We start from the raw sequence: 26318 nt of genomic DNA, 5'->3' as shown, positions 1-26318 counted from the left end.
TTGAGACACTCGCTGTTTAGGGCTAGATCAGTAAAAACATTGATTGATTTACATCCTCAGCCATCTGGATGAGATGAAAGGAGTGATCACTTCTACCTATGGTAGAATTCTTAAGATGGATTCAACAAAGAAGGTGAGGGTTTCAAGAGTAAAATAAAAATATAGAAAATAAAACATGTACAATAACAACAAAACAGGAAATGGGTTTACTTCTTAGTGGGGCACTGACTTTAGTTTGTGTTTGAATATAGTGTTTGTTTAACAGATCACCACAAAGCTGGCTGGTGGGAATGGGGACAGTAGTGCATGGATGACAAACATCGTCAATGAGTTTGGCCAGGTTCTGAACTCTGTTCTGACAACAAAGAGAGCTCTCTTTGAAGAAACTATAGAGGATGTTCCAAAGCTGTCCAACAAAGAACCTACAAAACTAAGGGAACTTGGAGACCTGCTCTCAGAGTTAAACGCTGCTACGTCTGAAGGCTACCTGCAAGGGCTCTTGTACCTGGACACAGCCAGGGGTGTGAACAGTATTGTTGAAAAGCTGCCACACGGTCTGCAAGAGAAATGGGTGGCTCAGGGTTCTCAGTACAAGGAGCAGTACAATGTTTCCTTTGCCCCTTTTGCCTAGTTCACCGACCTTATCTGCGGCGAAGCACGTAGAAGAAACGACCCAAGTTTTTCCCTCAATCCAACTCCGTTTAAAACATCTAATCAGTTCCCAAAGCAGGAACAGTTCAAAAGAGGGGCAAGATACGCTGAATGACAAGTATCTACACACGACACAGATGTCGAAGGAAACAACACAACTTCTCAAATGTTCAGTACAAGTTACAAGCTCGATGATGTCGAGAGACAGTGTCCCATACGTGATTGACTTTCCCCAAAACATTCCAAACTTTACCATGTTTTCTGAAATTGATATTGTTTAAGGGATTCTAAGAAAGGGGAAACAATCATGAAAAACTTTTAGAAACAATAATTGTCATGTGTAGTTTTATTCAGAAATGTAGATCATCAAAACAAAACTATCCTTTGTAACCTTTCACATAAAATGTTGCAATCTTCTCTAATCTACAAATTACATAAAAACTTCAAATACATATAAAACAATATTCGTATTACAACAGAGTCCATCCATCCATTTTCTACCGCTTATTCCCTTTTGGGGTCGCGGGGGGCGCTGGCGCCTATCTCAGCTACAATCGGGCGGAAGGCGGGGTACACCCTGGACAAGTCGCCACCTCATCGCAGGGCCACAGAGAGTAATAAAGATAATTAATAGAATGGATTGTCGAGATCCAATAAATGATTCATTTTAAAAGTAAATGATCTTGTATAGAACACAACTGCTCAAATGATGTATAAAGTAAATAATAATGTGCTTCCAGAAGTGTTCCAGATGTGAACCAGTAAATGTGAACTAAGAGGAATGTATGTGTACTCAAAAGCAAATGTATGAACAAATGTAAAACAAATACGTTTACCATATAAAGGAGTTCATCTATAACATTAACAATTAAAAACAAAAACAAAAATGGTTTCTGAATATCTATATACACATAAAATGTATTTGTAACATGTTTTGTCCAGTTTAATCTCACCTTTTCAGTCAAAGTGGTATGTTCACTTTTTTTAAAAAGTACACAATCTGGTCTATTAAAACATGTATTTTAAAAACATTAGAAGAATATTAACCAAAATTGTGTTTCACACACAACAATGATGTCACATGTTATATGTGCTGATGTAGTTAGAATGTTTAAAGTGTTGACAGTTTATTTCAAATCCTGCAGCTTCATTTGTTTGCTGCTGTTCTCACCAGCACACTTGTGTTTCTTACACTGGTACTTGGAAGAGAATCTTTCACCACACACACTGCAACTCAACACTTTCTGTCCAGTGTGTGTTCTCATGTGTTCTTTTAAATGCTGACTTTGTATAAAACTTTTACAACATACTGAACATATATAAGGTTTTTCACCAGTGTGTGTTCTCATGTGCCTTTTCAAACCATTATGCTGTAAAAAACTTTTAGAACATACTGAACATGTATAAGGTTTTTCACCAGTGTGTGTTCTCATGTGTCTTTTCAACTCACCACATTGTATAAAACCTTTATGACAGACTGAACATGACAAAGGTTTTTCTCCAGTGTGTATTCTCATGTGTGCTTTCAAATAGAGACTTTGCATAAAACCTTTGCCACATTCCGAACAGATAAAAGGTGTTTCACAAGTGTGTATTCTTGTGTGTCTTATCAAACGTGCCTTGTCTGTGAATCTTTGACCGCAAATTGAGCACATTAATGGTTTTTCTCCAGTGTGAGTTCTCATGTGTACTTTCAAATTATATCTTAGTACAAAATCTTTACCACATTCTGAGCAGGAAAAACGTTTTTCTCCAGTGTGTGTTCTCATGTGTACTTTCAGATTACCACTTTGTACAAAACCTTTACCACATTTTGAGCAGGAAAACGGTGTTTCTCCAGTGTGTGTTCTCATGTGTACTTTCAGATCCCAATGGTGTTTAAAAGTTTTGTCACAGTGACAACATGTCAAGTGAGTGTTGTCAGTGTGACCTGTCTTATCATCTTCAAATACTTCATCATCAGTGTCAGGAGAGTGAGACGTTGTGTTGTCACTATCTGATAGTGGAGCTAAGATCCTGTCTGCTTGCGATCCTCCACAGTGGTCTCCATCAGCTTCTGTTGTCATGTGTTGAGTTGAGCTTCTGCTTGGAGGTTCCGCCTCTCTTTTCTCCTCACTTTCATCTTTGACCTCATCATCTTCACTCTTCACAATCACAGGAGTCAATGGCATCTTGGTGACATCAACCTCCTCCAGTCCTTCAAGATGCTCTCCCTCCTGACTGATGCTGTGTTCTCCTTCTTCCTCTTTAAAATGAGAGGTGAGTGGGTCGTCCTCTTTCACTTTAAAATAGGGTGTCTGTGAGTACTCCTCTTCCTCTTTAAAATGGAGGTTGAATGGGAACTCCTCTTCAACCTTCAAAGGCGGGGTCAGTAGTTCTTCCTCTTCTTTTTTAATTTGCACGGTCTGTGGCATCTTGTCTTCCTTTTCAATGTGGAAATGCTGTGGCTCCTCCTGCACCATCCTGAAGCTCAACTGCTGTTGCTCAGGGAGAAGATGTTCCTCTTAGATGCCTGCAGGACACAAAAAGACAAAGGTGTTTTAGAATTGTCCAGCTTTGCTCAGTCACACAATGCATTTGGTACATTTACAGTATTTAAAGGGGAACATTATCACCAGACCTATGTAAGCGTCAATATATACCTTGATGTTGCAGAAAAAAGACCATATATTTTTTTAACCGATTTCCGAACTCTAAATGGGTGAAATTTGGCAAATTAAACGCCTTTCTATTATTCGCTCTCGGAGCGATGACATCACGTTGACGTCACATAGGTAGTCAATCCGCCATATTCTCAAACACATTACAAACACCAAGTCAAATCAGCTCTGTTATTTTCCGTTTTTTCGACTGTTTTCCGTACCTTGGAGACATCATGCCTCGTCGGTGTGTTGTCGGAGGGTGTAACAACACGATCAGGGACGGATTCAAGTTGACTTACGTGGAGTGTGCATCGATTAGGACGGCATGCTAATCGATACTAACATGCTATTTAGGCTAGCTGTAAGTACATTTGCACATACAAATTTAATGCCACAAATTTAATGCACACCCACATTTAATGTCAAACAAACACTTACCAATCGGCGGATTTAAGTTGCTCCAGTGTCACAAGATGCGAAAGTCCCGATCGTTTGGTCTGCACATTTTACCGGCGATGCTAAGGCAGACATGGCACAGAGATGTATGGATATCCTGCGACACTCAATCGTTGGTTAGAAGGCGATCGCCGAATAGCTTCAATAGCTATTCGCTCAATAGCTTCAGTTTCTTCTTCAATTTCGTTTTCACTATCTGCCTCCATACTCCAACCATCCGTTTCAATACATGCGTAATCTGTTGAATCGCTTAAGCCGCTGGAATCCAAGTCTGAATCCGAGCTAATGTCGCTATGTCTTGCTGTGCTATCCGCCATGTTGTTTGTATTGGCATCACTGGATGACGTCACAGGAAAATGGACGGTGGCTTCACAGATAGCGAAAATCAGGCACTTTAAAGCCTTTATTTGGGATATTCCATGATGGGTAAAATTTTGAAAAAAACTTCAAAAAATTAAATAAGCCACTGGGAACTGATTTTTATTGATTTTAACCCTTCTGAAATTGTGATAATGTTCCCCTTTAAGAAAACCAAGTCATTGTATAAACTGTCTTGAAATCTCTGTGGTGGACAAACACGCTGCTTTTTACAACATTATTTACGGTTAAAGACTGTGAAAAGGTGGACTTTTACAAAAAATGTATGTTGTGATAAATGATTTAATATAGAAGTACTAATGCAACCATTTTATGATGAGCTACAAGGCTCCTATATTAGTTGCTGAATCATGCAGTAGGATATTACCTAATTTCCACTATTATTTTCTCAAAACTATTATTATTAATCTACTTGCTACATTATGGTTCTATCTACACTTCCGTTAAAATGTACTAAATGTGTTTTCTTCTGTTTGATACTTTGCATTATTTGTGGGTGATGCTAAAAATGTGGGTATGGATCCACCACCACGTAGTTGCAGGGGAAGTATCGGTCATACTAATGTTAATACTGATACTGTCATGGCCCGGGTGTGCAGTCATCCGTGCGCTCTGTTGAGTGCACCTCCAAGCGCACGCCACTACAGATGAAGCAAGCGGCTGCATTCGATAACCAATCAATTAACTTTACACACCTGTCGCTGATGAGCTTCCTGGGCTTCTTAAGCCAATGCAACCCTGTGTTCCGGGCCAGAACGTAGTTACCTGTTCCAGTACAGTAAGCCAAATAGCCCAAATAGCCCAGTACAGTAAGCCAAATAGCTTTATGCACACTCTCTTTCTCTCTGTGTTTCTCCCCCTCCGTGTTCATTTATCTTGTGTCCATTGTCGTCTTCCAGCAGCATTCCTCCATTCCTGCATCACGACCAGTATGGCTCATCTAGCCATATTCCCTCTGGTTCCCTAGCTGCCTCTTGGATCTCGACCTCCAGCCTGGAAACAGACTTTGACCTCAGGCCTGCCCACGGACCTCCAACCTTGCCTTGCCCCCCTTGGATTTCCGCTCCTCAAGAGCTAATCACTACACATAGCACACCGCACACATTTGGGGTAGTTTCACACCCCATACTTGTGTTAATAGAAATAAAAAGAGATAAAATTACGTCCCAGCATTCTGTGCCTTTTTATTCTCCCTGTACCTTAACAAATATTTCATATTTTCAAAATCACTGAATGATTACATTTTCGATGACAATTATAATCAGACAAAAACACAGGATGGCATTGTAACAATAATAATGAAATATTTAAATAATTTCCTGCAATCGGCTCTGTTTGAAATCATTTGGTTTTGGCTCTTGTGTCCATGGACTTATTTCATTAGTTTATAAACAAAAACAACAAAACATTTTTTAAAATACAAAAAAACATCAATCTAACCTGATATCTATACTGATAACATACTTTTTGTTATTGTCCATATTTATATCGATCCACCCATGTTTACATTAAAGGACTCTAGCTTTCAGTTAGCGGGTAGCATAACCTCTGTAAGAAACGTAGTTAATTTGTCACCATGGAGGCAAGGATTGCGGTCTTAGAAGTGGCTTTGCACTGTGGAGGGACGTTAGCTCGCTCGATAGAATGCTACAGAACGTTGAGGACGCATTTGTTCGCTTGTCGCGTTAATATTTGCCGACAGCTACATTTTTTCATCAACATTTATTATTACAATGATAGTCTTAAAAGCTCTATCGTGGGCCGAAAATAATATCCTTCATATTGTATAGCACCTTTATTGGACAACTCTACTGTTTACAGCAGGGCTACTCTGGTGGCAGCTGATTAGATTGATACAGTTTTGTTTTATTGGTACATCTTTTGTCGGTTTTGTTACTGTTTAAAAACTGAGGAAATAAGTCCCTGGACACAGGAAAACTTTTAAGACTTTAATTTAAATCAGAGCCAGTAATCTAAATTATTTCATTGTTATTGTTACACTTTTAATTGTGTTGTTGTCTGATTATAACTGGGATCAACATGATCTTGAAAATCAAAATCAAAATCATTTTTAAAAGCAAAATATACATGTTAGCCATAGTAGTTTGGGAAATTGTGTTAGATGTAAATATAAACGGAATACAATGATTTGCAAATCATTTTCAACCCATATTCAATTGAATGCACTACAAAGACAAGATATTTGATGTTCAAACTCATAAACTTTGTTTTTTTTTTGCAAATAATAATGAACTTAGAATTTCATGGCGGCCACACGTGCCAAAGTAGTTGGGAAAGGGCATGTTCACCACTGTGTTACATCACCTTTTCTTTTGACAACACTCAAAAAACTTTTGGGAACTGAGGAAACTAATTGTTGTAGCTTTGAAAGTGGAATTCTTTCCCATTCTTGTTTTATGTAGAGCTTCAGTTGTTCAACAGTCTGGGGTCTCCGCTGTCGTATTTTACGCTTCATAATGCACCACACATTTTTGATGGGACACAGGTCTGGACAGCAGGCGGGCCAGGAAAGTACCCGCACTCTTTTTTTTACGAAGCCACGCTGTTGTAACACATGCTGAATGTGGCTTGGCATTGTCTTGCTGAAATAAGCAGGGGCGTCCATGAAAAAGACGGCGCTTCGATGACAGCATATGTTGTTCCATAACCTGTATGTAACTTTCAGCATTAATGGTGCCTTCACAGATGTGTAAGTTACCCATGTCTTGGGCACTAATGCACCCCCATACCATTACAGATGCTGGCTTTTGAACTTTGCATCGATAACAGTCTGGATGGTTTACTTACCCTTTGGTCCGGATGACACAATGTTGAATATTTCCAAAAACAATTTGAAATGTGGACTCGTCAGACCACAGACCACTTTTCCACTTTGCATCAGTCCATCTCAGATGATCTCGGGCCTAGAAGAGCCGGCGGCGTTTCTGGATGTTGTTGATAAATGGCTCTCGCTTTTCATAGTAGAGCTTTAACTTCCACTTACAGATGTAACGACCAACTGTATTTAGTGACAGTGTTTTTTTTTTAAGTGTTCCTGAGCCCATGTGGTGATATCATTTAGAGATTGATGTCGGCTTTTGATACAGTGCTGTCTGAGGGATCGAAGGTCACGGTCATACAATGTTGGTTTCCGGCAATGCCGCTCACGTGAGTGATTTCTCCAGATTCTCTGACCTTTCCATGATATTATGGACTGTCGATGTTGAAATCCCTAAATTTTTTGCAATTGCACTTTGAGAAACGTTGTTTTTAAACTGTTTGACTATTTGCTCACGCAGTTGTGGACAAAGGGGTGTACCTCGCACCATCCTTTCTTGTGAAAGACTGAGCATTTTTGGGAAGCTGTTTTTATACCCAATCATGGCACCCACCTGTTCCCAATTAGCCGGCACACCTGTGGGATGTGCCAAATAAATGTTTGATGAGTATTCCTCAACTTTATCAGTATTTATTACCACCTTTCCCAACTTCTTTGTCACGTGTTGCTGGCATCAAATTCTTTATGTATTTGTACCTTGTTTTTACTGTTTTACCTTGTTTTTATTGACTAGTGCTGCATACCAAAGTGCCCCTCAGGGACAATAAAGATGTTTGTAAGTCTAAGTCGAAGACCGCCGGAAGTCAATCACAAGCTTTTGTTTTACTGGTGTTCAAGTGCAGGTGATTACGTGCACACCAGTCAACAAATGTGTAAATGGTCCGTTACCATGTGTGAAACAATGCTGCTGTTCTTGTTATATAATATTAGCGATGTCCGATAATGGCTTTTTTGCCGATATCCGATATTCCGATATTGTCCAACTCTTAATTACAGATTCCGATATCAACCGATACCGATATATACAGTCGTGGAATTTTGTTGTGATGCCCCTCTGGATGCATTAAACCAGTGTTTCTCAAATGGGAGTACGCGCACCCCTGGAGGTACTTGAAGGTATTCCAAGGGGTACGTGAGATTTTTTTTAAATATTCTAAAAATAGCAACAATTCTCAAATCCTTTGTAAATATATTTATCGAATAATACTTCAACAAAATATGAATGTAAGTTCATAAACTGTGGAAAGAAATGCAACAAAGCAATATTCAGTGTTGACAGCTAGATTTTTTGTGGACATGTTCCATAAATATTGATGTTAAAGATTTCATTTTTTGTGAAGAAATGTTTAGAATGAAGTTCATGAGTCCAGATGGATCTCTATTACAATCCCCAAAGAGGGCACTTTAAGTTGATGATTACTTCTATGTGTAGAAATCTTTATTTATAATTGAATCACTTGTTTAGTTTTCGACAAGTTTTTAGTTACTTTTATATCTTTTTTTTCCAAATCGTTCAAGAAAGACCACTACAAATGAGCAATATTTTGCACTGGTATACAATTTCAGAAACTCATGACACAGTGCTGTATTTTACTTCTTTGTCTCTTTTTTTTCCAACCAAAACTGCTTTTCTCTGATTAGGGAGTACTTAAATTAAAAAAAATGTTCACAGGGGGTACATCACTGAAAAAAGGTTGAGAACCACTGCATTAAACATTGTAACTTTACCATGAATTGATAAACGTGGACCCCGACTTAAACAAGTTGAAAAACGTATACGGTTGTTACCATTTAGTGGTCAATTGTACGGAATATGTACTGTGCTGTGCAATCTACTGATTTCAATAAATCAATTAAAAACAAGGTTTTCCAAAATTGCAACAAAGTGGTGGTGACGAACCCCAAGATGCAGGGATGACAGCCTTTGTACAAGAAAACATGGTTGTAATGTTAAAAAAAAAAGCAAGGAAAACACGAACCAGAAACCAGGAAACAGCAAACCGGGACAGGAGTCGGGATCCAGGGAATAGCTCACAGCATACCAAAAAAAGGTAGTCCACAGCATACAACTAGAGACAAGGCAAAAACTCACGTTACAGGTGCTTGTAGCAAATAACGACGCCAGCCTGACTGACCGGCAAAGGCAGGTTTAAATAATGCCTCTGATGAGTGCTCGGGCTGCACGTGAGCGGCCGAACACTAATCAGAGACAGGTGAACATAGTTAGCAACCATGGCAACAAAAACAAACTCTGGAGGTGCACAAACAGGAACTAAAGGAGTCCAAAATTAACAGAAAACACAAAAACATGATCCGGACCAATGATCATTACAAAAATCAGAGAACAACTTCAACTCCAGTTATGGAAAAAAGTGCCAACATGACACTGCCATATTTATCATTGAAGTCACAAAGTGCATTATTTTTTTTTAACAATATTTTTGCAATAATCCTGATACCCACAACAACTATGGGACATTCTATTGTTGGACTTACACAAAGTACATGATTTATTTATTTATTTTTAAACACGCCTGAAAACAACAGCTACAAAAACAATGAAGGCACACAGCTTCAGTCCAGAGTATACTGGAGCATTCTTGCCAACCTTGAGACCTCCGAATACGGGGGGAGGGGGGGAGGGGGACATCCTCAATACAAACACAACAGAACAAATACCCAGAACCCCATGCAGCCCTGACTCTTCCCCCACTGCGTAGGTGGAGGTGGAGAGTTAATGTTGCAAGGGGTTCTGGGTATTTGTTCTGCTGTGTTTATGTTGTGTTATGGTGCGGATGTTCTCCCGAAATGTGTTTGTCATTCTTATTTGGTGGGGGTTCACAGTGTGGCGCATATTTGTAACAGTGTTAAAGTTGTTTATGTGGCCACCCCCAGTGTGACCTGTATGGCTGTTGAACAAGTATGCCTATTCACTTGTGAGTGTGTTGAAGCTGCATATATTATGTGACTGGGCCAGCACGCAAAGACAGTGCCTTTAAGGCAGGGGTGTCAAACTCAATTCACCTGGGAACCACTGGATGCAGAGTCTGGGTGAGGCTGGGCCGCAAGAAAAGATTTATTTAAAAAATGTTTCATACTCCTCTGCATGTCTAGTTGTATAATGACATTTCAAATTGGAACCCTTGTGCACCGCGACTTTCTCTGCTCAAATAAGACACGTCGGGGTGCCCCTGTGCACAACAAAGAAATATTGCATCCCCAACTTTTCCTGCTCACCACTAACCTTTCCCTTCACTGCAGGCTTTGAAAAAGACATCTTTGGGGTTGTGGAATATATTTGTATTTAGCCGACGCACGGAGAATAATGTTATTTCTGCAATGTGTGTCTTTTCGCTTTTCCTCCCTACAGCAACAGGGCGGTCGGCATATAATAGCCGGGAAAGTACCGGGATAGCGAGCACAAAAAAGTGACGGCTCCCGCAGTGTTTTTCGGCGTCATATAGAGATATATGTAGTGTTCATCGTGTGAGGCAATGCAAATTAAACAATAAAAAAAACAAATAACGGTTTGAATTGGTCCAGGTTATCGGGGACTGTTATTACTGATGGACAGGTGTCTCGGTGTGACTGCAGCCAGGCACGTAAGAAAACCCTTGTCTCCATGGCAACATTTCTGTCGCTTTCACCCATTTGCCGCTTTTCCACTGACACAGGGGTAGGCAACCCAGAATGTTCAAAGAGCCATTTTGGACCCAAATAACACAACGCTGTCAAGCTCCATTCATATAAAACTTGCGGGCCGCACTAACATTAAAATTTCATATTATGGTGGGGGCCGCAAAATAACGTCTAGCGGGCCGTAATTGGCCCGCGGGCCGCATGTCTGAGACCCCTGTTTTAAGGTTTACTGGCGCTCTGTACTTCTCCCTACGTTCAATGTTTATGTCTACGTTCGTGTACATAGCGTACACACGTAAACCACGAATTGATTTGTGCAATCTACTAATAAAAGTTTCAATCAATCAAAGAAAAACGTCGTTTTAAAGGCCTACTTAAAATTTGATTTTTTTATTTAAATGGGGATAGCAGGTCCATTTTATGTGTCATACTTGATCATTTCGCGATATTGCCATATTTTTGCTGGAAGGATTTAGTAGAGGACATCCACGATAAAGTTCGCAACTTTTGGTCGCTAATAAAAAATCCTTGATGACGTCACCAGTGTGAGGGCTCCTCACATCCTCACATTGTTTTTAATGGAAGCCTCCAGCAGCAAGAGCTATTCGGACAGAAAAAACGACAATTTCCCCATTAATTTGAGCGAGGATGATAAGATTGATAGCAAAGGACTAGAAAAAAATAAATAAAGTTAAAAAAAAAATTGCATTGGGACGGATTCAGATGTTTTTAGACACATTTACTAGGGTAATTCTGGGAAATCCCTTCTTTCTATTGTGTTCCTAGTGTTTTAGTGAGATTAAATAGTACCTGATAGTCGGAGGGGTGTGTCCACAGGTGTCTTGATGCCAGTCTCTGAGGGAAGTCGACGGCAGCTGCATGGACGGCGCAAGCTCAGCTGATCTCCGGTAACAGGCGACTTTTTACCAAACTTTTTCTCACCGAAACCTGCCGGTTGACAAGTGGTCGGGAACCACGTTCGCTTGACCGCTCTGATCCACAGCAAAGCTTCAGCTCCGCAAATTTTAAACAAGAAAACACCATGTTTGTGTGGCTAAAGGCTAAAGCTTCCCACCTCCATCTGACTTCTCCATTGTTAACTGAACAAGTTGCAAAAGATTCAGCAACACAGATGTCCAAAATATTGTGTAATTGCGCGATGAAAAGAGATGACTTTTAGCCGCAAGTGGTGCTGCGCTAATATGTCCCCTCCAACCCGAAACGTCACACGCACGCGTCATCATACACGTCATCATTCCGCAACGTGTTCAACAGGAAATTCTGCAGGAAATTTAAAATTGTAATTTAGTAAACTAAACCCGCCGTATTGGCATGTGTTGCAATGTTAATATTTAATCACTGATATATAAACTATCAGACTGCGTGTTCGGTAGTAGTGGGTTTCAGTAGGCCTTTACGTTAAATACTTTAAAAATAGAATGTGAGGTTTCAGTGCACTTGACCTTAAAAGAATATAATAATCATAGTTTGAGTTTGTGCCAAATTTGAGGAAAATCTATCAAGGAATTATTGAGATAAGGCTTTAACAATGTGCTATGTTAAGACAAAATAAAAATTTAAAATACCAAAGACCTGCTGTGACATCAACACACTGTTTTGTTCATGTAAATATTGTTTTATACCATATTGTGTACAGATTCTAAACTGCAATGCAGTTTTTGTTGTATTTCCATTTTTCCGCATTATTCAATATTTTGATTGTGGTCAGCCATTTTGGGCCAAAGTGTTCTTTATTTTATTTCATTTTTTACTTCCTCTTATAACACAGTATCTACTGAAATTTTTAATGTATAAAACAATATTGTTAAGCAAAATGTACCATGTTTATGTTCAATTGTACAGGTTGCTATTCACTTACTAAGTCTTGTCCAATCATTACCTTATAAAATTCGAGGTTCAGACGCATGTTCGGCAAACTAATAATAATAATAACTGCTATAGCAGCCGCAACATTAATACGGCCACAACGACAACTCTTGCTGACCTACTGCCCTCGGTAATGGCACAATCTAACAATCTATGTGAAACCTTTCAATCCGGTTTCAGGAAAAATCACTCCACGGAGACAGCCCTCGCAAAAAGGACTAATGATCTATTGCTAACGATGGATTCTGATGCGTCATCTATGTTGCTGCTCCTCGATCTTAGCGCTGCTTTCGATACCGTTGATCATAATATTTTATTAGAACGTATCAAAACATGGATTGGTATGTCAGACTTAGCCCTGTCTTGGTTTAACTCTTATCTTACTGATATGATGCAGTGTGTCTCCCATAACAATGTGACCTCGGACTACGTTAAGGTAACGTGTGGAGTTCCCCAGGGTTCGGTCCTTGGCCCTGCACTTTTCAGCATCTACATGCTGCCGTTAGGTGACATCATACGCAAATACGGTATTAGCTTTCACTGTTATGCTGATGACACCCAACTCTACATGCCCCTAAAGCTGACCAACACGCCGGATTGTAGTCAGCTGGAGGCGTGTCTTAATGAAATTAAACAATGAATGTCCGCTAACTTTTTGCAACTCAACGCCCCAAAAAACGAAATGCTGATTATCGGTCCTGCTAGACACCGACCTCTATTTAATGATACAACTCTAACATTTGACAACAAACAATTAAACAAGGCGACATGGTAAAGAATCTGGGTATTATCTTCGACCCAACTCTCTCCTTTGAGTCACACATTAAAAGCGTTACTAAAACGGCCTTCTTTCATCTCCGTAATATCGCTAAAATTCGCTCCATTCTGTCCACTAAAGACGCTGAGATCATTATCCATGCGTTTGTTACGTCTCGTCTCGATTACGGTAACGTATTATTTTCGGGTCTCCCCATGTCTAGCATTAAAAGATTACAGTTGGTACAAAATGCGGCTGCTAGACTTTTGACAAGAACAAGAAAGTTTGATCACATTACGCCTGTACTGGCTCACCTGCACTGGCTTCCTGTGCACTTAAGATGTGACTTTAAGGTTTTACTACTTACGTATAAAATACTACACGGTCTAGCTCCATCCTATCTTGCCGATTGTATTGTACCATATGTCCCGGCAAGAAATCTGCGTTCAAAGGACTCCGGCTTATTAGTGATTCCCAAAGCCCAAAAAAAGTCCGTGGGCTATAGAGCGTTTTTATTTCGGGCTCCAGTACTCTGGAATGCCCTCCCGGTAAAAGTTTGAGATGCCACCTCAGTAGAAGCATTTAAGTCTCACATTAAAACTCATTTGTATACTCTAGCCTTTAAATAGACTCCCTTTTTAGACCAGTTGATCTGCCGTTTCTTTTCTTTTTCTCCTATGTCCCACTCTCCCTTGTGGAGGGGGTCCGGTCCGATCCGGTGGCCATGTACTGCTTGCCTGTGTATCGGCTGGGGACATCTCTGCGCTGCTGATCCGCCTCCGCTTGGGATGTTTTCCTGCTGGCTCCGCTGTGAACGGGACTCTCGCTGCTGTGTTAGATCCGCTTTGGACTGGACTCTTGCGACTGTGTTGGATCCATTATGGATTGAACTTTCACAGTATCATGTTAGACCCGCTCGGCATCCATTGCTTTCCTTCTCTCCAAGGTTCTCATAGTCATCATTGTCACCGACGTCCCACTGGGTGTGAGTTTTCTTTGCCCTAATGTGGGCCTACCAAGGATGTCGTAGTGGTCTGTGCAGCCCTTTGAGACACTAGTGATTTAGGGCTATATAAGTAAACATTGATTGATTGATTGATACTTTGAAGCCTTTTTTTTTTTTATTTGTTTTGTACGTTTCATGGTTAAAATTCAAATTTAAGTATACCAATGCTAAAATACCTGTATCAAATGTTAGGTATATGTATTAATGTCAATTTGTTAGAGAGATTCTGTTTCCAGAATGAATGTAAATACATTTACAAGAAAAAACAACTTCATAAGATTTTAGTTTTTTTGTAATTCCTATTTTTATACATTTATGGCTGTAAAAAAAACTGCCACAGTGGCATTTTCTATGCAAAAATGCAAAAAAAAAAAGAGTAGTGCCCGGACGTTGGAACGAAAATCACTTTCTAGACACTTTTTCCTGTTTCACCTTATGGCCTAAAATTGAAAAACTTATTCGGGTGTTACCAATTAGTGGTCAATTGTCTGGAATATGTACTGTACTGTGCAATCTACTAATAAAAGTTTCAATCAATCAAAAAAACGGCGTTTTAGAAAGTCATACATTTTACTTTTTGAAACCGATACCGATAGTTTCGATATTACATTTTAAAGCATTTATCAGCCGATAATATCGGCAGACATCTCTATATATTAGTTTTGTAATGTGTTGTGTGCATACATGCATAAAGCAGTCTTCCCACAGCATGCGCACAAATGTTGCACAGTGCGCGAGTACAACAATAAAGATGGCTTCCATGCAAACCAGGGGTCACCAACCCAGTGCCCGCGGGCACCAGGTAGCCCGTAAGGACCAGGTGAGTCGCCCGCTGGCCTGTTCTAAAAATAGCTCAAATAGCAGCACTTACCAATGAGCTGCCTCTATTTTTAAAATTGTACTTATTGACTGGCAAGCTGGTCTAGCTTTGCCCGACATTTTTAATTCTAAGAGAGACAAAACTCAAATAGAATTTGAAAATCCGAGAAAATATTTTAAAGACTTGGTCTTCACTTGTTTAAACAAATTCATTTATTTTTTTACTTTGCTTCTTATAACTTTCAGAAAGACCATTTTAGAGAAAAACCTACAACCTTAAAAATTACTTTAGGATTTTCAAACACACACCTTTTTACCTTTTAAATTCATTCTTATTCTTTCCTGACAATTTAAATCGATGTTCAAGTAAATTTATTTTTCTATTGTAAAGAATAATAAATACATTTTAATTTAATTCTTCATTTTAGCTTCTGTTTTTTCAATGAAGAATATTTGTGAAATATTTCTTCAAAGTTATTATGATTAAAATTGAAAAAAATATATTCTGGCAAATTGAGAAAATCTTTACAATCAAATTTAAATCTTGTTTCAAAGTCTTTTGAATTTCTTTTAAAATTTTTGTTCTGGAAAATCTAGAAGAAATAATGATTTGACTTAGTTTGAAATATAGCTTTTTCCAATTTGTTATATATTCTAACAATATGCAGATTGGATTTTAACATATTTAAAACAAGTCATCAAAATTCTAAAATTAATCTTAATCAGGAAAAATTACTAATGATGATCCATAAAATCATTTTTCAATTGTTACAAAAAGATTCAAATTAACTAGTTTTTCTTTTCTTTTTTTCCGTTGAATTTTGAATTTTAAAGAGTCGAAATTGAAGATAAACTATGTTTCAAAATAAAATTTTCATTTTTTCCTGTTTTCTCCTCTTTTAAAACGTTCAATTAAGTGTTTTTTTCATCATTTATACTCTACAGAAAACCTTCCGTAAAAGGAAAAAAAATGTACGACGGAATGACAGACATAAATACCCATTTTATATATATATGTCTGGCAATTTATTTAAGTGTGTATCAAACTGGTAGCCCTTCGCATTAATCAGTACCCAAGAAGTAGCTCTTGGTTTTAAAAAGGTTGGTGACCCCTGATGTAAACTCACGCTAGATTGATTAAAACTTTTATCAGTAGATTGAACAGTACAGTAAAAATTCAGTACAATTGACCACTAAATGGTAACATCCGAAGAAGTTTTTCAACTCGTTTAAGTCCCACGTTAATCAATTCAAGGTAAAGCAATGACACTACAAATAAACACTTTTCTAACAGTACAAATATTCCTTCAACAGCCAGTTCGTCGCTGATTCACCAACACGCTCACCGTTGCTACTTTACACATTTTCACACAATCCCAAAACTTTATACTCACACTTGATCGCCGTTTAGCGATGTTTTGATCACTTCCGCGTCTCTTTGGTTAGCAGCTAACAAGCTAAGCTAATTAGCTAGCCAGCTCAGCCCGAGAAGAGACGCTTCAAAGTACACTGTGACGAGTTGAGTTAATCCCGACACGAATAACTAATTCAGTTTTCGATGGACGACTAAGTACAAATATAAAAATGAAAGAATAATACAGACCTGAAGACCACACTGCGATGTCGCGTTTTACGACACTGGAAAACACAAACGCACTGCGCATGCGCACGGTACATCCTTCATCGTCCGTGATTCGGACGATCACTAGTTTACACCTGAGACGTATTTACGTGTTTCAACGCTCCTATTTGTTCTTTCTTCCCACGAAGCGCCTTGGAAACATTGTCTGTAAGTCCCGTGTCGGTTTTATGAGTGTCACGTAGACGTTGTGTGCGCTTGTAAATGTAGAAATAGCTTGCTCTCCTGTTTAGCTTGCTGCTACTTAGCATGTAGCTTCTTTGCTCACTAGCTCATTCCTCCAAGAAAGGGTGCATTGTTTGGGTCTCTCCTCCTCAGTAGTAGTATTTCATGTATATTATCCCGTGTTGTTTGCAATCATTTCACATGTAAATCGTATTCATGTGTGGTTGTGAATGTTACACGGGCTGTGCACGGCTATTAACATACTTTAAAGGCCTACTGAAACCCACTACTATCGACCACGCAGTCTGATAGTTTATACATCAATGATGAAATATTAAAATTGCAACACATGCCAATACAGCCTTTTTAGTTTACTAAATTACAATTTAAAATATCCCGCGGAGTGTCTTGTTGAAAACGTCCCGGAATGGTGACGCGTGCACGTGACGTCACAGACTGTCAGGAAATATTAGCGCGGCACCACTTTCGGCTAAAAGTCGTCTCTTTTCATCGCATAATTAAACAGAATTCTGGACATCTGTGTTGCTGAATCTTGTGCAATTTGTTCAATCAATAATGGAGAAGTCAAAGTAGAAAGATGGAGTTGGGAAGCTTTAGCCTTTAGCCACACCAACACACGGTGATTCCTTGTTTAAAATTCCGGGAGGTGAAGCTTTACTGTGGATCAGAGCGGTAAAGCGAACATGGTTCCCGACCACTTGTCAACCGGCAGGTTTCGGTGAGAAAATTGTGGTAAAAAGTCACCTCTTACTGGAGATATGTGGAGTTTGCTCCGTACTTGTATCTGCCGTGACTTCCCTCAGACACTAGCCTCAAGACACCCGTGGACACACCCCTCCAACTATCAGGTACTATTTAATCTCACTAAAACACTTGCAACACTATAGAAAGATAAGGGATTACCCAGAATTATCCTGGTAAATGTGTCTAAATGTGTCATCTTTTTTGTAAGGGGCGCTGGAAGCCGGCAGACCCGTCAGCGAGCCTGTTCTGTCTCCCTGTAATGTTTGTCTGATCTTGAATGGGATTGTGCTGAAAATTGTAATTTTCCTGAAGGAACTCTCCTGACGGAATAAATAAAGTACTATCTATCTATCTAAAAACATCTGAATCTGTCCCAATGCAATCGCCTTTTTTTTCCTTTTTTTTTTACTTTAATTATTTTTTCTCTAGTCCTTCGCTATCAATATCATCATCCACAAATCTTTCATTCTCGCTCGAATTAATGGGGAAATTGTCGTTTTCTCGGTCCGAATAGCTCTTGCTGCTGGAGGCTCGCATTATAAACAATGTGAGGATGTGAGGAGCCCTCACCCTTGCGACGTCATCGTCTGCGACTTCCGGTACAAGCAAGGCTTTTTTATCAGCACCAAAAGTTGCGAACTTTATCGTCGATGTTCTCTACTAAATCCTTTCAGCAAAAATATGGCAATATCGCAAAATAATCAAGTATGACACATAGAATGGACCTGCTATCCCCGTTTGAATATGAACATCTCATTTTAGTAGGCCTTTAATGTTGGAACTAAGCGACTTAATTTTTGTTTGGAAATAATCATTAACTTGGAACTTAATGGCAAAAAAGTTGTTGTCACAGTGGCATTTTTACCACTGTGTTACATGGTCTTTCCTTTTAACAACACTCAGTAAACATTTGGGAACTGAGGAGACCAATTTTTGAAGCTTTTCAGGGTGAATTCTTTCCCATTCTTGCTTGATGTACACCTTAAGTTTTTCAACAGTCCGGGGTCTCCATTGTGGTATTTTACGCTTTATAATGCGCCACAAATTTTTAATGGGCGACTGGTCTGAACTACAGGCGACCTACCTGTAGTCCAGTCTACAGTCTTTTATTATGAAGCCACGCTGCGGTAACATGTGCAGAATGTGGTTTGGCATTGTCTTGCTGAAATAAGCAGGGGCGTCCATAATAACTTAGCTTGGATGGCAACATATGTTGCTACAAAACCTGTATGTAACTTTCAGCATTAATTAAAGGTGCCTTTGCAGATGTGTAAGTTACCCATGCCTTGGGCCCCAATACACCCCCATGCCATCACAGATGCTGGCTCATATTAAAGTTTAATAATAATAATAATAATAATTTGGAGATAAGATTATCAGATATTAACGTTGACTTTGCTTGTAGATGCTTCTGAGTCGGCGGCAGGAAGTCTGTGACAATTTGAAGCTGACGCTACAGGAAGTGGAGCTCAGCATGGGTATGTCCACATATTTTGAACATGCGGTGAGTATCATCCTCTTCTTTTTGATGTACTGTACTTGCAGTTGTACTGGGAAGTACAAAACCCAAAACCAGTGAAGTTGGCACATTGTGTATATGGTGAATAAAAACAGAATACAATGATTTGAGAAATTCTATTCCACCTATATTCAATTAAATAGACTGCAAATACAATATACTTAATGTTTGAAGTGGAAAGCTTTGTTTTGCAAATATTAGCTCATTTGGAATTTGGATGCCTACAAAATGTTTTAAAATAGCTGGCACAAGTGGCAAAAAAACTGAGAAAGTTGAGGAATGCTCATCAAACACTTATTTGGAACATCCCACAGGCAAACAGGCTAATTGGGAACAGGTGGGTGCCATGTTTGGGTACAAAAGCAGCTTCAATGAAATGGTCAGTCATTCACAAACAAGGATGGGGCGAGGGTCACCACTTTGTGAACAATTGTATGAGCAAATTGTCCAACAGTTTAAGAACAACATTTCTTAACGAGCTATTGCAAGGAATTTAGGGATTTCACCCTCTACGGTCCGTAATATCATCAAAAGGTTCAGAGAATCTGGAGAAATCATTGCGCGTAAGCGATGATATTACGGACCTTGGATCCCTCAGGCGGAATTGCATCAAAAATCGACATCAGTGTGTAAAGGATATCACCACATGGGCTCAGGAACACTTCAGAAAACCACTGTCAGTAACTACAGTTGGTCGCGACATCTGTAAGGGCAAATTTAAACTCTACTATGCAAAGCCAAAGCCATTTATCAACAACACCCAGAAACGCTGCGGGCTTTGCTGGGCCAGAGCTTATCTAAGATGGACTGATGCGAAGTGGAAAAGTGTTCTGTGGTCTGGTGAGTCCACATTTCAAAATATTTTTGGAAACTGTGGACGTCGTGTCCTCCGGACCAAAGAGGAAAAGAGCCGGGTACTAGACTGGCCTTCTAGTAGTCCAGACCTGTCTCCCATTGAAAATGTTTGGCCCAATATGAAGCCTAAAATACCACAACTTAAGCTGCACATCAAGCAAGAATGGGAAATAATTCCACCTGAAAAGCTTCAAAAATGTGTATCATCAGTTCCCAAACGTTTACTGAGTGTTGCTAAAAGGAAAGGCCATGTAACAAAGTGGTAAAAAATGCCAACTTTTTTGCTATGTTGATGCCTATAAATTCTAGGTATTTATTTAAAAAAAAATAGAGTTTCTCTTTTCAAACATTAGATATCTTGTCTTTGCAGTTTATTCAATTGAATATAAGTTGAAAAAGATTTGCAAATCATTGTATTTTTGTTTTTATTTACCATTTACACAACGTGCCAACTTCACTGGTTGGGCTGTAGAAACTCCGTTTCCATATGAGTTGGACAACTGTGAGATGTAAATACTGTATAAACGGAATACAATGATTTGCAAATCATTTTCAACCAATATTCAGTTGAATATGCTACAAAGACAACATATTTGTTGTTCAAACTGATAAACTTTTTTTTTTTGCAAATAAAAATTAACTTTAGAATTTGATGCCAGCATCACGTGACAAAGAAGTTAGGAAAGGTGGCAATCCATACTGATAAAGTTGAGGAGTGCTCATCAAACACTTATTTGAACATCCCACAGGTGTGCAGGCTAATTGGGAACAGGTGGGTTCCATGATTGGGTATAAATGTGTGGCGCTTTGGGCTCCTTAAAAAGGGGTAGAAAGGCGCTATATTCAAGTACAACCCATTTACCATTTACCATAAAGACAGCTTCCCAAAAAATTTCACAAGACAGGATGGGGCGAGGTACACCTCCTTGTCAACAACTGAGTGAGCAAATAGTCAAACAGTTTAAAAACAACGTTTCTCAAAGTGCAACTGCAAGAAATTTAGGGATTTCAACATCTACGGTCCATAATATCATGAAAAGGTCAGAGAATCTGGAGAAATCACTCACGTTAGCGGCATGGCCGGAAACCAACATTGAATGACAGTGACCTTCGATCCCTCAGACGGCACTGTATCAAAAACCGACATCAATCTTGAAAGGATATCACCACATGGGCTCAGGAACACTTCAGAAAACCACTGTCACTAATTACAGTTGGTCGCTACATCTGTAAGTGCAAGTTAAAGCTCTACTATGCAAAGCGAAAGCCATTTATCAACAACATCCAGAAACGCCGCCGGCTTCTCTGGGCCCGAGATCATCTAAGATGGACTGATGCAAAGTGGAAAAGTGTTCCGTGGTCCGACGAGTCCACATTTCAAATTGTTTTTGGAAATATTCGACATGGTGTTATCCGGACCAAAGGGGAAGCGAACTATCCAGACTGTTATCCACGCAAAGTTCAAAAGCCAGCATCTGTGATGGAATGGGGTGCATAAGTGCCCAAGGCACGGGTAACTTACACATCTGTGAAGGCACCATTAATGCTGAAAGGTACATACCTGTCCAGACCTGTCTCCCATCGAAAATGTGTGGCGCATTATGAAGCATAAAATACTACAGCGGAGACTGTTGAACGACTGAAGCTCTACATAAAACAAGAATGGGAAAGAATTCCACTTTCAAAGCTTTGACAATTAATTTCCTTAGTTCCCAAACGTTTATTTAGTGTTGTCAAAAGAAAAGGTGATGTAACACAGTTGTGAACATGCCCTTTCCCAACTACTTTGTCACGTGTTGCAGCCATGAAATTCTAAGTTAATTATTATTTGCAAAAAAAAATTAAGTTTATCAGTTTGAACATCAAATATCTTGTCTTTGTAGTGCATTCAATTGAATATGGGTTGAAAATGATTTCCAAATCATTGTATTCAGTTTATATTTACATCTAAAACAATATCCCAACTCATATGGAAACAGGGTTTCTACAACAGGAAGTTTTTTCGAGACAGAGCCATGAATCTGTAAATCCTTTCTGTGTCCGGGCCGGATGAGGTTTCGCTTGTTGAGTCTAATTAAGTCAAAGTAACCATTAACAGTAATTTAGCAAGTAGATTGATAATAGTTTTAGGAAAATAATACTGAAAATGATGTAATATTTTATTGCATTATTTCAGCAATTAAATTAGGAGGCTTTTGTAGCCTGTTTTAAAATGGTTCTGTTAGTAATCTTAAATGAAATAACCGTGACACTTTAGTATGGAAAACATATTCACCATTAGTTAGTTGCCTATTAAAGTAAGAAAATACTTAATTTAGAGTTATTTGGACAGTAGGAGAACATATAAGTGTGAGGGTTAGGGATACTAATAAGGGATACTAATAAGCAATCATTCTGATGTAATTGAGGTTTAATAACTTAGTTGATGGCTTACTGGTTGTATAATAAAGCCATGCAGAATAAGGCATTAATAAGTACTTAATAATGACTAATTAAGAGCCAATATGTTACTAATTTGCATGTTAATAAGAACCTAATTAATGGTGAATGTGTTCCCCATTCTAAATTGGTACCAAAATAATTTATTGCAAAATCAATTTTAAACCATATTATCCATTATGTTCAAATGTTTTGTGTTCAGACAAATCTTTTTTTTTCTTTGTAAGAAAGGTTTTTTTACCTGCTGACACTTCAGCCTTCGTTAAAGCTTTCGTAGCTTCCTGGTGTGACTTGTCTAAAAATAGCTGACCGGGTCGGGAAAACATTTAAAATACAGTTTTCCCACCCTGGCTTTTTTTTTCTTGTGAATAAAGAGCAGCATGTTTGTGTGTCACTGAGATTTACCATGAATTAAGTTGAAAAACTTATTCGGGTGTTACCATTTAGTGGTCAATTGTACGGAATATGTACTGTACTGTGCAATCTACTTATAAAAGTTTCAAAAAATCAATCAATCAAGACAGTTCATACAAGCACTTTTTTCTTAAAGGCCTACTGAAATGAGATTTTCTTATTTAAACGGTGATAGCAGGTCCATTCTATGCGTCATACTTGATCATTTCGCGATATTGCCTTTTTTTTGCTGAAAGGCAACATCGACGATAAAGTTCGCAACTTTTGGTCGCTAATAAAAAAGCTTGCTTTTACCGGAAGTAGCAGACGATGTGCGCGTAAGTCATGGGTTGTAGGGCTCCTCACATCCTCACATTGTTTACAATCATAGCCAGCAGCAGCTAGAGCTATTCAGACCGAGAAAGCGACAATTTCCCCATTAATTTGAGCGAGGATGAAATATTCGTGGATGAGGAAATTTAGAGTGAAGGACTTGAAAAAAAAAAAGGCGATTGCAGTAGGAGTGATTCAGATGTTATTAGACACATTTACTAGGATAATTCTGGAAAATCCCTTATCTGCCTATTGTGTTGTTAGAGTTTTAGTGAGATTAAATAGTACCTGAAAGTCGGGCGGGTGTGGCCACGGGTGTGTTGACGCCAGAGTCTCTGAGGGAAGTCACGAAGCTGAAGAGGGACGGAAGCTCCGCTGATGTCTTCGGTAAGAGGCGACTTATTACCACAATTTTCTCACCGAAAACTGCCGGTTGACATGTAGTCGGGATCCATATTCGCTTGACCGCTCTGATCCCTAGTAAAGCTTCATCTTCGGGAATTTTAAACAAGGAAACACCGGCCGTGTTTGTGTGGCTAAAGGCTAAAGCTTCCCAACTCCATTTTTCTACTTTGCCTTCTCCATTATTAATTGAACAAATTGCAAAAGATTCAGCAACACAGATGTCCAGAATACTGTGTAATTATGCGATTAAAGCAGACTACTTATAGCTTGGATCAGGCTGGAAAATAATGTCCGTTACAACCCGAGACGTCAAACGCACGCGTCATCATACCGGGACGTTTTCAACACGACACTTCAAGGGAAATTTTAAATTGCAATTTAGTCAACTAAAAAGGCCGTATTGGCATGTGTTGCAATGTTAATATTTCATCATTGATATATAAACTATCAGACTGCGTGGTCGGTAGTAGTGGGTTTCAGTAGGCCTTTAAGTGCATGTAAACGTACTGGATGCATTGTGTGACCGAGCAAAGCTGGACGATTCTAAAACATGTTTGTCTTCTTGTGTCCTGCAGACAACTGTTAAGAACATCCTCTCCCTGAGCAACAGAAGTGGAGCTTCAAGATGGTGAAGGAGGAGCCACAGGCCCCCCACATTAAGGAGGAAGAAGATGCGCAACGTACCCTGCATGTTAAGAAGGAAGAGGAGTACCCACTGACACCCCGTTTCAAAGAGGAGGAGGAGTACCCACTGACCCCCCATTTTAAAGCGGAAGAGGGGTACCCAATGACCCACCATTTTAAAGAGGAAGATGAGTACCCAAAGCCCCCCAATATTAAAGTAGAAGAGGAGGAACACAGCATCAGTCAGGAGGGAGAGCATATTGAAGGACTGGAGGAGTTCCCAAAGATTGGTGTGATTGTGAAGAGTGAAGATGATGAGGTCAAAGGTGAAAGTGAGGAGAAGAGAGAGGCGGAGCCTCCAAGCAGCAGCTCAGCTCAACACATGACAACAGAAGCTGATGGAGACCACTGTGGAGGATCACAAGCAGACAAGATCTTAGCTCCACTATCAGATAGTGACGACACGACGTCTCACTCTCCTGACACTGATGATGAAGTCTTTGAAGATGATAAGACACGTCACACTGACAACACCCGCTTTATATGTTCTCACTGTGACAAAAATTTTAAATACCGTGGTAATCTGGAAGTACACATGAGAATACACACTGGAGAAAAGCCTTTTTCCTGTTCAATCTGCAGTAAATATTTTACTCAAAAGCCACATTTGAAAGTACACATGAGAATACACACTGGAGAAAAACCTTTTACATGTTCAGAATGTGGTAAAAGTTTTGTGCAAAATGGCGATCTTAAAGTACACAAGAGAATACACACGAGGGAAAAGCCTTTTTCCTGCTCAGAATGCGGTAAAGATTTTGTACTAAGGCACAATTTGAACGTACACATGAGAACACACACTGGAGAAAAACCATTCGCGTGCTCAATTTGTAGTAAAGGATTCAGCCACAAGGCACATTTGACAAGACACACAAGAATACACACTGGTGAAAAGCCTTTTGTCTGTTCAGTATGTGGTAAAGGGTTCACACATAGCCACAGTTTGAAAAGACACTTAACAACACACACCGGATGAAGACCTTTTCATACCGGCGTAGCTCGGTTGGTAGCGTGACCGTGTCAGCAACTTGAGGGTTGAAGGTTCGATTCCCGCTTCCGCCATCCTAGTCACTGCCGTTGTGTCCTTGGGCAAGACACTTTACCCACCTGCTCCCAGTGCCACCCACACTGGTTTAAATATAACTTAGATATTGGGTTTCACTATGTAAAGCGCTTTGAGTCACTAGAGAAAAGCGCTATATAAATTCACTTCAATTCACTTCACTTTTCCATGTTCAGTCTGTTGTAAAGGTTTCATTCACAGTGGTGAGTTGAAAGTGTACATGAGAACACACACAGGAGAGAAAGTGTTGAGTTGCAGTGTGTGTTGTGAAAGATTCTTCTAAGTGCCAGTGTAAGAAACACAAGTGTGCTGGTGAGAACAGCCGCAGGATTTGAAATAAACTGTTAAAATGTTGACTGTCTAACAAAAAACACATATATCATGTGTGGCAGGATTGTTGTGTGTGTAACACAATTTTGTTAATATGATTTTAATATTTATAGATTGGATAGGTTCTTTTTTTCAATCAAGTACACAAAATACTATCCAACATTATGTACTGTTATTTAAAGATGAAGTTAACTGTAAAGGGGAGAGTTAACAGTACAAAACATGTTACATAACAATACACATTTAAGTGTATATACATTCACTTTTATACTTATTTAAAATAGTGTTAAATCTTTGTATTTGTAATTGTAAGAGCGGTCTTTTATTGTGGGCAGCCTAAGACACACCTGCACTATAATCATATGGTTGAATTAGTATCTTGATATGCCACACATGTGAGGTGGGATGGATTATCTTGGCAAAGAAGAAATGCTCACTAACACAGGTTTGTGAAGAATTTGTGAGAGGAATAGGTGTTTTGTGTGTATCGTAAAAGTTTTACATCTTTGAGTTCAACTTGTGAAAAAAAAGCAGCAAAAACAAAAGTGTTGCGTTCATGTATTTTTACATATTTTTGTTCAGTGTACATAATAATCATTGAACAATAAAGCAGTACATGTGTTTATTGCAACTATAATATTTGATACTTGTTTA

The 26318-nt window shown here is 39.1% G+C and overlaps 3 protein-coding genes across 9 annotated transcripts in view; 1 reads left to right on the top strand and 2 right to left on the bottom strand.

The window, feature by feature from the left end:
* The window catches only part of LOC133554362 (gastrula zinc finger protein XlCGF57.1-like), a 295100-nt gene that overhangs the window by 251198 nt on the left and 17584 nt on the right, over positions 1-26318 (bottom strand). The gene's annotated exons all lie outside the window — the stretch shown is intronic.
* LOC133554375 (zinc finger protein 501-like) lies at positions 980-16787 on the bottom strand. 4 transcript variants are annotated; one of them, XM_061903046.1, is made up of 3 exons: positions 16678-16787; positions 8946-9035; positions 980-3163 (listed from the first exon to the last, which is right to left on the bottom strand). In XM_061903046.1, the coding sequence occupies exon 3, from the start codon at positions 3111-3113 to the stop codon at positions 1779-1781; it is 1335 nt and encodes a 444-aa protein (XP_061759030.1). In that variant the 5' UTR covers positions 3114-3163; positions 8946-9035; positions 16678-16787; the 3' UTR covers positions 980-1778. The 4 variants fall into 4 exon arrangements, with proteins under 4 accessions (XP_061759030.1, XP_061759031.1, XP_061759032.1 ...); XM_061903047.1 differs by lacking the exon at positions 16678-16787 and adding an exon at positions 16469-16663; XM_061903048.1 differs by lacking the exon at positions 16678-16787 and adding an exon at positions 11416-12764.
* Positions 16714-25688, top strand: LOC133554379 (zinc finger protein 287-like). The gene is made up of 3 exons (XM_061903071.1): positions 16714-16863; positions 19049-19147; positions 24163-25688. The coding sequence occupies exon 3, from the start codon at positions 24213-24215 to the stop codon at positions 25245-25247; it is 1035 nt and encodes a 344-aa protein (XP_061759055.1). The 5' UTR covers positions 16714-16863; positions 19049-19147; positions 24163-24212; the 3' UTR covers positions 25248-25688.

Source organism: Nerophis ophidion, linkage group LG06 (assembly GCF_033978795.1).
Source record: "Nerophis ophidion isolate RoL-2023_Sa linkage group LG06, RoL_Noph_v1.0, whole genome shotgun sequence".
NCBI lineage: Eukaryota > Metazoa > Chordata > Actinopteri > Syngnathiformes > Syngnathidae > Nerophis > Nerophis ophidion.
This window is presented reverse-complemented; position numbering and strand designations above follow the sequence as displayed.

What these genes read in the sequence shown, in the direction of transcription:
- LOC133554375 (XM_061903046.1), bottom strand. Translation starts at nt 3,113, where the DNA reads ATGGTGCAGGAGGAGCCACAGCATTTCCACATTGAAAAGGAAGACAAG.
- LOC133554379 (XM_061903071.1), top strand. Translation starts at nt 24,213, where the DNA reads ATGGTGAAGGAGGAGCCACAGGCCCCCCACATTAAGGAGGAAGAAGAT.